The sequence below is a fragment of the Callionymus lyra genome, chromosome 17 (genome assembly GCF_982586985.1).
Source record: "Callionymus lyra chromosome 17, fCalLyr1.hap1.1, whole genome shotgun sequence".
Lineage (NCBI taxonomy): Eukaryota > Metazoa > Chordata > Actinopteri > Syngnathiformes > Callionymidae > Callionymus > Callionymus lyra.
This window is the reverse complement of record NC_141834.1, coordinates 20666261-20679063: the sequence shown is the minus strand read 5'-3', so window position 1 is coordinate 20679063 and position 12803 is coordinate 20666261. Positions and strand designations below refer to the sequence as shown.

Genomic DNA, 12803 nt, shown 5'->3' with positions numbered 1-12803 from the left:
TTGAAGAAAGAATGAAAAATATAGGTTGTGTTCGGCCAGTGACTCTGAAATTAACATGGTTTTATTGATTATTATTCAAATATATTCAGTATTGTTCATTTAAAAAATGGAAGTCAAAAACATAAAATGGCACAATTTATGTTTGATTGATTTGATCAAAAGACCAAAAAAAACATGATTTAAAAAAAAAGAAAGATCATCAAAAAGTTTGTTTGAACTTGTTTGTCAGGAACCTACTGAGGGCCACAGAAATACAGTCACATGTGGCCCTCGGGACATATTCAGCAAAGGTTTTTATCATCTCTGCTCCTTATCTTATCTTAAACACCGGCATCTTCACAGGTCATCATATCAACATGAACGTTCATCTCCTTTGATCTCCAGAAAACAAAATAACATATTTGGTCCCTAGACCTGAGTTTTTCCCACGTGTTGTACATCAGGGGTCGTCAACCTTTTTTTGTACCTAAGACAGGTTTAATTCTGGTGTTATTTTTGGGATTAGTTTAAAGATAAAAACAACACACAAAAAAACAGTCATTTTGACCTTAACGCTGAATCAGCAGAAGCTAAGATTGTCATTATAGAGTTTGTGTTTTACTGTTTTTATCTACTTCTTTTTTTGATAAACTTGAGAGTCAATCGTCTCTGGAGTTAACAGTTTGGTTCAACTGTTCTATATTATAAATGAACCGTGGCAGCTGGACTATGGATTTGGCTTGTGTTTGTAGAAATCTTTGATAAACTGCATTGATTCACGTTGTGTTGATGACCTTGGTTTGTGTCGTCGTATCCATCCATCTGGTGTCGCTTTTTGACGAAGACATCAGCGACGCCACGTTTCTGTCGCGGACGAAGCGTCGTCTCTGAATACGTCCTCGGGGGGGCGCTGGAGAGAGCGACCCTGGTGGTTGAAATACATAATGGAAATAAAACACACTTCATCAGTAGCTCGGTAAATAATCATTTGTAATTTTCAGTGTCTTTGTGTGTGTTTGTGGCGAGTGTGTAGAAAATATCTCTGATGTTCTGCTGTAGACGACGGGTTGTTAATGGTTTTCCTTTGTTTGTTTTTTTAATTAAATAGGAATATATAAATAAACATTGTTCATCGTCAACTGTCAAATTGTTGATTACCAGATGTTATTAATATGTTCTAAGTTTAGACTATTCTCGGCCGATTCCTTCAATGGTATAGGCAGGAGAATGTATTGGAAAATAGCGCCACCTACAATATTTTATAACGGCCGCCTGTGAAACCAAGTTAATCGGCAAACGATCAAACCAGCAAGAGAGAAATCATCAGTTTCCTAAAGCGTGATTTCTAGACCAGGGTCACAAAGCGCTTAAACAATCAAAAACAATACTCAATAAAATATATACTTTAAAGATCAAGACAACACTGAGAATAACACAGGAAGAAAATCAAGGAAAAGCCTGAACAAATAAAAGTGTCTTGAGATGTTTCTTGAAGGAGTCAGTAGATCATCAAACACAGATGTTTCTTGAAGGAGTCAGTAGATCATCAAACACAGATGTTTCTTGAAGGAGTCAGTAGATCATCAAACACAGATGTTTCTTGAAGGAGTCAGTAGATCATCAAACACACATGTTTCTTGAAGGAGTCAGTAGATCATCAAACACAGACGTTTCTTGAAGGAGTCAGTAGATCATCAAACACACATGTTTCTTGAAGGAGTCAGTAGATCATCAAACACAGATGTTTCTTGAAGGAGTCAGTAGATCATCAAACACAGAGATGTTTCTTGAAGGAGTCAGTAGATCATCAAACACACATGTTTCTTGAAGGAGTCAGTAGATCATCAAACACACATGTTTCTTGAAGGAGTCAGTAGATCATCAAACACAGATGTTTCTTGAAGGAGTCAGTAGATCATCAAACACAGATGGTTCTTGAAGGAGTCAGTAGATCATCAAACACAGATGTTTCTTGAAGGAGTCAGTAGATCATCAAACACAGATGGTTCTTGAAGGAGTCAGTAGATCATCAAACACAGATGTTTCTTGAAGGAGTCAGTAGATCATCAAACACAGAGATGTTTCTTGAAGGAGTCAGTAGATCATCAAACACAGATGTTTCTTGAAGGAGTCAGTAGATCATCAAACACAGATGTTTCTTGAAGGAGTCAGTAGATCATCAAACACAGAGATGTTTCTTGAAGGAGTCAGTAGATCATCAAACACAGATGTTTCTTGAAGGAGTCAGTAGATCATCAAACACAGATGTTTCTTGAAGGAGTCAGTAGATCATCAAACACAGATGTTTCTTGAAGGAGTCAGTAGATCATCAAACACAGATGTTTCTTGAAGGAGTCAGTAGATCATCAAACACAGATGTTTCTTGAAGGAGTCAGTAGATCATCAAACACAGATGTTTCTTGAAGGAGTCAGTAGATCATCAAACACAGAGATGGTTCCAAAGCTTAGGAGCAACAGTCTGGAAGGATTTCTCTCCTCTGGTTCCGAAGTTCAGGAACCATCAGTAGATTCTGATCCACAGACCTCAGAGCCCGAGCTGGGGTGTAAGTCTGGATCAGATCACTGATGGAAGGTCTGACCATGAATAGATCTGAAAGTAAGAACCAGAATTTTAAAATGATCCTGAAAGAAACTAGCAGCCAGTGAAGAGTTTTAAGGATCAGAGAAATGTGAGTTCTTCTACTAGAGCGGCTCAGAATTCTCGCTGCAGAGTTTTGTATGAACTGCAGGCGAGACGATCCTTCTTGTTTAGACATGAAAATAAACTGTTACAATAGTCCAGCAGACGAGAAGTCATTGAAGGAAAGAGGGTCAAACATGGCAGAAAAACTGCCTCTGAAACCTAAATTTCAAGGGCTTAGGTTCAGGGATGAAGCGAAGTACGAACCGTATGTCGCCACAAAACGACGACACGTTGACGTGACGGCGTGAGAAGCAGCTCCTGGTCTAATAACGGACACGAGTCACATGTGGAAGTGACAAACGCCGGGTTCGCCCGCCCATCCCCCCCTTCCTGCCCGCTCCGGAGATTGCATCATTACGGAGGATGAAGTCATCCTGCAACAGAGGGCGGAACAGGTGCTGAAAATTTCATTAGACGAGGCAGAAAGATGGAGACGCTCCGGCTCTGGACGTCTCCGTGGCACCGGTGGTTGTTTCAGGTGAAAAGAACCTGCTGTTCCGTCATCATCTGGACTCGCGAGCGCCGGGAACACTTAGCTTCTGCAGCGTGGAGTCTGGAGGACATGCAAGATTCAGCAGCTGCAGCCCAGAGAGCAGGAGATAAAGTGAAAGAACAAAGTGTCCTGCAGCTGATGTCTCGGCAGGAAGCAAGTCGTGAGCGTCGCCACCGAAACGACCTCACGATCCTTCGCCGTTTCATCAGCCGCACATGAAGCGTCGCTCGACAGACGCAGGATTGATGGACGAGCCGTGAAGCAAGAAGATTTGATCGTTTCCATCCGGAGCCAGAGGCACATGTTCTACACTGGAAGTGAATCGACTCCATTCAACGAGCCTTTTGTCACAAGAAGGTTTTAAAATAAATCAAAGGATGAGCAAATGTCAGTTTGCAGTGAGAGCAACTATTGATCCACAGAAGATAAAAATGTTTTACGAGTAAATGAGGTCGAGTGAAGCAACAACATGCAGTAGAAAACAACCCTTTTTTTTTATGAGTGATTAGAATCAAGTTCAGTTGGTTCTACTTTTATAAAACAAGTTTTTTTTATCTTTCTATTTATAATGTTTGAATAAACAAAGAAGTTGTTGTCGTTTAAGACTCTTAAAAAAATAGATAGAAACAAGAGTTTTAAAAAATAATAGATCAAGTTATAGTTCGTTTTATAGTAGTTTTTTATTTGAATTATTTAACTTTATTTAACTAAAAATTTTGAAATAAAAATTAAAAAGAATAATTTTGAAAAAAAGAGAGAAACCTAGCAAACAATAGGCGTGACTGAGTAATAATATCTTATTATTAAATACAATAATTTAGACGTATGTTTATTTAGTCATTTTGAAAAACAATAATTAAACATACAGTATATTTACCATATATTATTTTTAAATGTCAATATAATTTGGATTGAGACAAAAATGTCATTGTTTATTTTATTTTCCATTATATTTATTGAAAACATGTATATTAAACCTAAATAAACACGCTTTTTATTATTAAATCCTTAGTTCTGAACTTTATATTTAATATAGATTTTATCTCTGGTTGTTTGAACGTCTGCGCTCACAAATAGAAATAAAAATATACACTAAACAGTCTAAGAAGAGTCAGAGCTCGACTCTCTTCGATGATCAAAGGTATTTATCTCGTGTTGGAAAAGTACACGACGACAGAAAAAGTCTATTTGTGTTTTCAAATGAGTGGATCTATTGAGAGATTCTTGTGACTCACAGGATCAGATTAAAATGTTCCTATAACCAGAAGTTCTCTTCACACCCGGCGGCCCCTGGAGTCCTGCTTTGATCTCAGTCAAGCTCGGGCTTGTCTTCCTTCGGTCTCCGGGAACACACTCGCGCTTCCTCTCCAGGATATGACGGGAATTGACGGGAATTCCCGACGGCGAGGACCCGTCGGTTGGTACCGTGTGTGGCCTGCAGGGGGCGTGTGTGGCCTGCAGGGGGCGTGTGTGGCCTGCAGGGGGCGTGCTTCTCTCTCCAAACTGGGTCATGAACCAGCAGGAGGCTTTCATGGTCCAGAGGACGAACGGAGAGGTTTGAACGAGTGGGACGTATGGAGGTTCATCACGGAGGATCTGGGTTCAGGTGCAGGTTCTTACCCTCCAGACATTGATCCGATAGAGCGGCTCAGCATGGATTCCTGCAGCAGTGGCGAGCAGGCAGAACTGGAGACAGCACAGGAGCTGCCAGGTTATCGTCTCCAGTGTCCGGAAGTGTTTTTTCTCTCTCGTGGCACTGACCTTGCGAGGAGAAGGATCTGCTTGGACGTGAGCTCAGCAGCTTCTCCTGACAGATCCAGCAGCTTCAGCAGAGATTCTTGTCCTCCAGCAGCTACTTTAGCTAATGAATCGTTCGTCTTCTCTGTCGACTCCACGAGTCTCGCACAGACAATCATCGACTTTCTGTCCAGAGATGCTGTGACTTTATTAGGAACTCACTGATGTAACCTGAGCGATATCTCAGAGTCTCATCCCACAATCATCCTTCAATTCTCAATATTTTCTTTACCAAGATTTAGTAGTATTACTCCTCGAGGTTCCGTAGTATTACTCTGAAAGACATTATAATATTACGTCACAAGACATTCTAGTATTACTATGCAAGGCTCTCTAGTATTACTCCATGAGGTTAGGTAGTATTACTTCGCAAGACATTCTAGTATTACTACAAAAGACATTCTAGTATCACTCTGTGAGAGTTCCGTAGTATTACTTTGCAAGACATTCTAGTATTACTCAGTGATGTCCCTTAGTATTACTCCACAGGACATTCTAGTATTACTACGTGAGGTTCCGTAGTATTACTTCATAAGACATTCTAGTATTACTCCACAGGACATTCTAGTATTACTCCTTGAGATTCCGGATCCATCTATGACTTCCATCTATGCATCCATCCATGAATCTATGAATCCAACCATCTATCCATGAATCTATGAATCCATCCAACCATGAATCTATGAATCCATCCAACCATCCATCCATGAATCTATGAATCCATCCAACCATCCATCCATGAATCTATGAATCCATCCAACCATCCATCCATGAATCCATCCACCCATCCATCCATCCATGAATCCATCCAATAATCCATCCATCTATCCATGAATCTGTGAATCCATCAAACCATCCATCCATGAATCTATGAATCCATCCACCCATCCATCCATCCATCCATGAATCCATCCAATAATCCATCCATCTATCCATGAATCTGTGAATCCATCCAACCATCCATCCATGAATCTATGAATCCATCCACCCATCCATCCATCCATCCATGAATCTATGAATCCATCCACCCATCCATCCATCCATGAATCCATCCAATAATCCATCCATCTATCCATGAATCTGTGAATCCATCCAACCATCTATCCATGAATCTATGAATCCATCCACCCATCCATCCATGAATCTATGAATCCATCCACCCATCCATCCATCCATGAATCCATCCAATAATCCATCCATCTATCCATTAATCTGTGAATCCATCCATCCATCCATCCATGAATCCATCCATCCATCCATGAATCTGTGAATCCATCCATCCATCCATGAATCTATGAATCCATCCATCCATCCATCCATCCATCCATCCATGAATCCATCCATCCATCCATCCATCCATCCATATTTGTTTATATTCTCGCCACAGAACGACCCTGAACTTGTCAAACAATAGATCTTAAATAAAGAAATAAATCAAAGTCAACAACAGGCTCCAGCGAACGTTCCCTGAACACACGAGTGATTCATACATGTTCAGTAAAAGTACTTTTCTATGTATTTCCCCCTCAATGAAGTTCATTAGGACTTCAAAGCGTAGCTACAGTCAGCGACGCCTTTGATCAAACATCTCTTCGTCTCTTCGTCTCTTCAGGCGTCTTCTCTGCTGCCATCGTTCTGTCAGATCAAAGTTGTGTTCATAGGTTTTCACTCAAAACGTTCTCGTGTCGTATGTTGTGTACAAGTGTCTCCGTGTTGTTACTCATGTTCCTTTGTTAATGTAGTATCTGCTCCTGTCTTAACACCTGAGTCTCCCCCGGGTACTCCCCCAGTCCTCCCCCACAACATCCCCCATCAATAACATCCAGGCAGGAGGAGGAAGGTTGTCGGTTCCGTCTGAAGAATAGAAGCAATAACAGCTTCTTCTCCTCCTGGAAGACTCTCTCGTTCAATATTCTCCTCCTTCTCCGTTTGTTTATCATGTATTAAAGCTTTGGATTCTTTGTTGCTCTTCGTGTGTCTGACAACCATGGACCCAGAATCAGAGGAGGAGATAAAACACTACTAGATAAAAACCTAAATACTGAAACTAAAACCTAGTCAAATTAGTCGCGTCTGTAAGAACTTTTCTTTTCTCTGATCCTTTTCAAATGATATGAAAACATGTTTAATTATAGTTGAAAATTGTTGTATTATAGTTGAAAATTGTTTGATTATAGTTGAAAATTGTTTGATTATAGTTGAAAATTGTTTGATTATAGTTGAAAATTGATTGATTATAGTTGAAAATTGTTGGATTATAGTTGAAAATTGATTGATTTTAGTAGAAAATTGTTTGATTATAGTTGAAAATGGTTTGATTATAGTTTAAAAATGTTTGATTTTAGTTTAAAAATGTTTGATTTTCTTTCTAAATTGTTTGATTATAGTTGAAAATTGATTGATTATAGTTGAAAATTGATTGATTATAGTTGAAAATTGTTTGATGATAGTTGAAAATTGTTTGATTATAGTTGAAAATTGTTTGATTATAGTTGAACATTGTTTGATTATAGTTGAAAATTGATTGATTATAGTTGAAAATTGTTTGATTATAGTTGAAAATTGTGTGATAACAGTTGAAAATTGTTTGATTATAGTTAAAAATTGTTTGATTATAGTTAAAAATTGTTGGATTATAGTTGAAAATTGTTTGATTATAGTTGAAAATTGTTTGATTATAGTTAAAAATTGTTGGATTATAGTTGAAAATTGTGTGATTATAGTTGAACATTGTTTGATTATAGTTGAAAATTGTTTGATTATAGTTGAAAATTGTTTGATAACAGTTGAAAATTGTGTGATTATAGTTGAAAATTGTTGGATTATAGTTGAAAATTGTTTGATTATAGTTGAAAATTGTTGGATTATGGATCCAGATGGTAATCTGAAGTTCTCCTCTGTTCCTGCAGGCTCTGGTGGAAGTCAACGGGCCCGGCTCTCAGGTGGCCGAGCCACAGATCGCCATGTTCTGCGGCCGCAGGCTCCTGCACATGAACCCGAGGACGGGCCAGTGGGAACCGGACCCTCAGGGCCGCAAGGACTGCTTCAAAGAGTCCAGTGAGATCCTGTCCTACTGTCAGGAGGTACCAACGACTTCATGGACCACATCATTGTTACTATGTTTCAACTCTTTCTTCTGTCTCTGCAGTCCTGTTTCTCTATATATGCTTGAATATATAGAGTTGAACTACAGTGTCCTTCTGTGTTTCCCCTGAAGTACATCAAGAAATACATCAACAAATATACAAATACATAAATATCATATACATGGAAACTATAGCAACTCTTTAGTAAACATCACCAACATGTATCAAAGAAAACAAGTATTTACATCATTCTATATATTTTTACTGAGGAATATTTAAATATATTCAATAATGATTTGAGATACAAGAGGAATTAATAATAAAGTTCTTAAAACTGGATCAAGTGTAAAACTCCCTGAAGATCCAGTTCAATATAATTAATGTTGATGAACGAGAACAAAAACCTTTCCTGCATGATTTAACATTAAAGTGTGAAGCATGAATCTTTGACCGTTTCTCCCTTTGTTTGCCTCCCTCCTCCTCCTCCCTCCTTCCTCCTCCTTCCTCCTTCTTCTCCCTTCATCCTCATCTAACTCCTCCTCCACCTCCCTTCATCCTCTTCCAACTCCTCCTCCCTTCAACATCCTCCTCCTCCTCCCTTTATCCTCCTCCTCCTCCAACTCCTCCTCCACCTCCCTTCATCCTCTTCCAACTCCTCCTCCCTTCAACATCCTCCTCCTCCTCCCTTTATCCTCCTCCTCCTCCAACTCCTCCTCCACCTCCCTTCATCCTCCTCCTCCTCCCTTCATCCTCCTCCTCCTCCTCCCTACATCCTCCACTTCCCTTCATCCTCCTTCTCCTCCCTTTATCCTCCTCCTCCTGCCTTCATCCTCCTCCTCCTCCCTTTTTCCTCCTCCACCTCCCTTCATCCTCTTCCAACTCCTCCTCCCTTCAACATCCTCTTCCTCCTCCCTTCCTCCTCCCTTCATCCTCCTCCAATTCCTCCTCCACTTCCCTTCATCCTCCTCTCTTTATCCTCCTCCTCCAATTCCTCCTCCACCTCCCTTTATCCTCCTCCACTTCCCTTCATCCTCCTCCTCCTCCTCCTCCCTTCCTCCTCCTCCTCCAATTCCTCCTCCACCTCCCTTTATCCTCCTCCACTTCCCTTCATCCTCCTCCTCCTCCCTTTATCCTCCTCCTCCTGCCTTCGTCGTCCTCCTCCCTTTTTCCTCCTCCACCTCCCTTCCTCCTCCCTTTATCCTCCTCCTCCTCCCTACATCCTCCACTTCCCTTCATCCTCCTCCTCCTGCCTTCATCCTCCTCTACCTCTTTCATCCTCCTTTCCTCCTCCTCCTATTTCCCCAAACGTCCGTTCTATCCCTCCTGCCTCCTCATGGTGTCGGCATGATCGTCCAGATGTACCCAGCTCTTCAGATCTCTCACGTGGAGGAGGCCAAGAGTCCGGCCACCATCCCTTACTGGTGCAAGAAGGGTTGGGATCACTGTCAGACCAGCCCCCCCATAGTGGTTCCGTACCGCTGCCTGGGTGAGTCCAGCTCATCCAGTCTTTCACGTGTTTTTCTGTTGAAAAATACTTTTGGATTTCGTCTCATTTTGTCACGAGCTAATTGTTTGTGAGCAGATCCAGTGAAACACACTTTCAAGATCTGATGATGTTACTGTTAAATGAACACATGTTCACACACTGATCCAGATCAGTTTGTGTTGCGAGAAGAACCGACTGTCGATCTAGAATAAAAGCGAGTCATGACTCATCATGAATCACCGTCTCTTGAAGCCTAATGTTGATGTTGTTATTACAGAAATGATGTGTTTACCGTCTGGAAAATAGAAAAATGTTTCTTCATATCGAGCGACGCTGACCTTTGCAGTCGTCGTCTTGTTCTAGACTTTCATTCCCGCGTCTGTTTGCGCTTCAAAGACCTTCTATCCTGGTCTCACGTTCTATTCTCTCGTTCCTGCGACAGAAGGCGAGTACGTGAGCGAAGCTCTGCTGGTGCCGGATCGTTGTCGCTTCCTGCACCAGGAGCAGATGGACTCGTGTAAGAGTTACGTCAACTGGCACAGCGTCGCTAAAGAGGTGAGACGCACAACGTGACGCACAACACTGTTCATGGTACTCTGGAAAAAGTTGTGTAACTACGAGTCTCTATAGTATAACTCTGGAGGAGGAAAGGGTCTTTATCTGTGAGGCTCTGTAGTATTACTCTGCAAGTATCTATAGTATTACTCTGCAAGTATCCATAGTGTTACTCCGCAAGGGTCTGTAGTATACATGTGTGAGGCACAGTAGTATTACTCCGTTAAGCTCTGTAGTATTACTCCGCAAGTATCCATAGTATTACTCCGCAAGGGTCTTTAGTATATATATGTGTGAGGCACAGTAGTATTACTCCGTTACGATCTGTAGTATAACTCCCCAAGTATCTATAGTATTACTCTGCAAGTATCCATAATATTACTCCGCAAGCGTCTGTAGTATATATGCGTGAGGAACAGTAGTATTATTCCGTTTAGCTCTATAGTTTCACTCCGTATCCAAAGTATTACTCCGCAAGTATCCATAGTATTACTCCGCAAGTATCCATAGTATCACTCCGCAAGAATCCAAAGTATTAAACCGCAAGTATTCATAGTATTACTCCACAAGTATCCAAAGTATTACTCTGCAAATATCCATAGTATTACTCCGCAAGTATCCATAGTATTACTCCGCAAGTATCCATAGTATTACTCTGCAAGTATCCATTGTATTACTCCGCAAGTATTCATAGTATTACTCTGCAAGTATCCATAGTATTACTCTACAAGTATCAATAGATTACTCTACAAGTATCCATAGTATTACTCCACAAGTATCCATAGTATTACTCCACAAGTATCCATAGTATTACTCTTCAAGTATCAATAGATTACTCTACAAGTATACATAGTATTACTCTACAAGTATCAATAGATTACTCTACAAGTATCCATAGTATTACTCCACAAGTATCCATAGTATTACTCCACAAGTATCCATAGTATTACTCCGCAAGTATCCATAGTATTACTCCGCAGGTATCCATTGTATTACTCCGCAAGTATTCATAGTATTACTCTGCAAGTATCCATAGTATTACTCCACAAGTATCCATAGTATTACTCCGCAAGTATCCATTGTATTACTCCGCAAGTATTCATAGTATTACTCTACAAGTATCAATAGATTACTCTACAAGTATCCATAGTATTACTCCACAAGTATCCATAGTATTACTCCACAAGTATCCATAGTATTACTCCTCAACTTATTAATGTAGGGTATCATTCCCATAATGCACTGCAAAAGTGCAGCAGCAAGCCCTTTAAATATGGAGTTACACCTATAGATGGATAGATAAAGTTGTATCCATCTATCTATAGGTGAAGCTCCATATTTAAAGTCACGTTGATGTGCAGAATAAACTCAATTTTAAAGGAAACGACAGCCAGTAACACAAGTCGTCCTCCCGCTGCTGACTTCATGAATCTAATGATAATGATATAAATGTCTGTCCAGGCGTGTGCTGCAGACAGTCTGGAGCTGCACAGCTACGGGATGCTGCTGCCGTGCGGCGACAACTTCCGGGGCGTGGAGTACGTCTGCTGTCCGGGCCGCGGCTCCAGCGGCAAACTGGAGTCCGAGGACCGCGAGGTCACCAACGCCTTCACGGCCCAGACCAGCGGCGCCCTCAGATCCTCGTAAGACTCCGTCTCGGGATCCACCGGGTGAAGGTCCAGACCCTCCAACCGTCCGTTGTCTTGCAGCGCCAAAGTGGCGGCCCTGACCCCGGGACCCTCCTCCGACACCGACGTGGACGAGGCCGACATGGAGGAGGAAGACGACGAGGTGATGGAGGGAGAGGAGGAGGACGAGGACGAGGAGGACGAGGACGACGTGGACGAGGAGGAGGTGGACGAGGTGGACGACGACGAGGAGGAGGAGACCATCTCCATGAAGGACCCGGAGGAGTACGAGTTCCCCATCGACTCGGGTCCGTACCAGACGTCCGACTACGCCGACTCCTACTACGAGAAGAGCAACAAGCCCACGAGCTCCACGCCTCTGTCCAAGGGCGACAGCTGTGAGTGACAGACTCCTCGTCAGATAAACCCTCAGCCGTCAATCACCGCCTTCTTCTCGACCTTCCAGCCATGACCGCGCGGCCCACGGACGGCGTGGACGTGTACTTCGAGAAGCCCATCGAGGACACGGAGCACGCTAACTTCCTGCGAGCCAAGACGGACCTGGAGGACCGCCGCATGAAGAGCATCAACGAGGTGATCGCTTCTGGCCCGGATAAGAGGGAGGTGGATAATGAGGAGCAGGTCGCGCCTCCTCCTGTTCCCTCGTTTGAAAGGCAAATTAGTGGCGAGAGGAAATGAAAGAGTCTCGTCGTTTAGATTGTGGTGAAGAACTGCTGACGCGTCAGGTTAGACTGAGGGTTGGAAGGAAAACACGGAACACGTGCCAATGATTTTACACTTTAAAAAGATTTATAGAACCGTTTTAAATAATCTTGCGGCAAGTTTAAAAAGTGTCTTGACTACAAATGGTAGGAACGAGAAAACATCTCGAGAACGACCGTCACCATCTGGTGTCTCACAAGTTTTTTCGATTTATTCATTTAAATTTCCGATCATAATTGCACAGAAATGAGATAACAGTATCTCTGGGACTGTGACTTAAAAGCTTTACACGGTACTCCAAAATCTGAAGTTGTTTAACCAAGAGTCTCTAGTATTACTCTGAAAGGGTCTG

The 12803-nt window shown here is 41.8% G+C and overlaps 2 protein-coding genes across 3 annotated transcripts in view; both read left to right on the top strand.

Moving 5' to 3' along the window:
- hspb6 (heat shock protein family B (small) member 6) overlaps positions 1–12803 on the top strand; it is a 138728-nt gene that overhangs the window by 64546 nt on the left and 61379 nt on the right. The window lies entirely within an intron of this gene.
- The window catches only part of aplp1 (amyloid beta precursor like protein 1), a 48025-nt gene that overhangs the window by 20349 nt on the left and 14873 nt on the right, over positions 1–12803 (top strand). For both annotated transcript variants that reach the window (XM_087812970.1, XM_087812969.1), the window contains exons 2-7: positions 7883–8056; positions 9416–9545; positions 9988–10100; positions 11562–11743; positions 11810–12126; positions 12195–12322. In XM_087812970.1, coding sequence (XP_087669096.1) covers positions 7883–8056; positions 9416–9545; positions 9988–10100; positions 11562–11743; positions 11810–12126; positions 12195–12322 — 1044 coding nt within the window. The remainder of the gene's footprint in view (positions 1–7882; positions 8057–9415; positions 9546–9987; positions 10101–11561; positions 11744–11809; positions 12127–12194; positions 12323–12803) is intronic.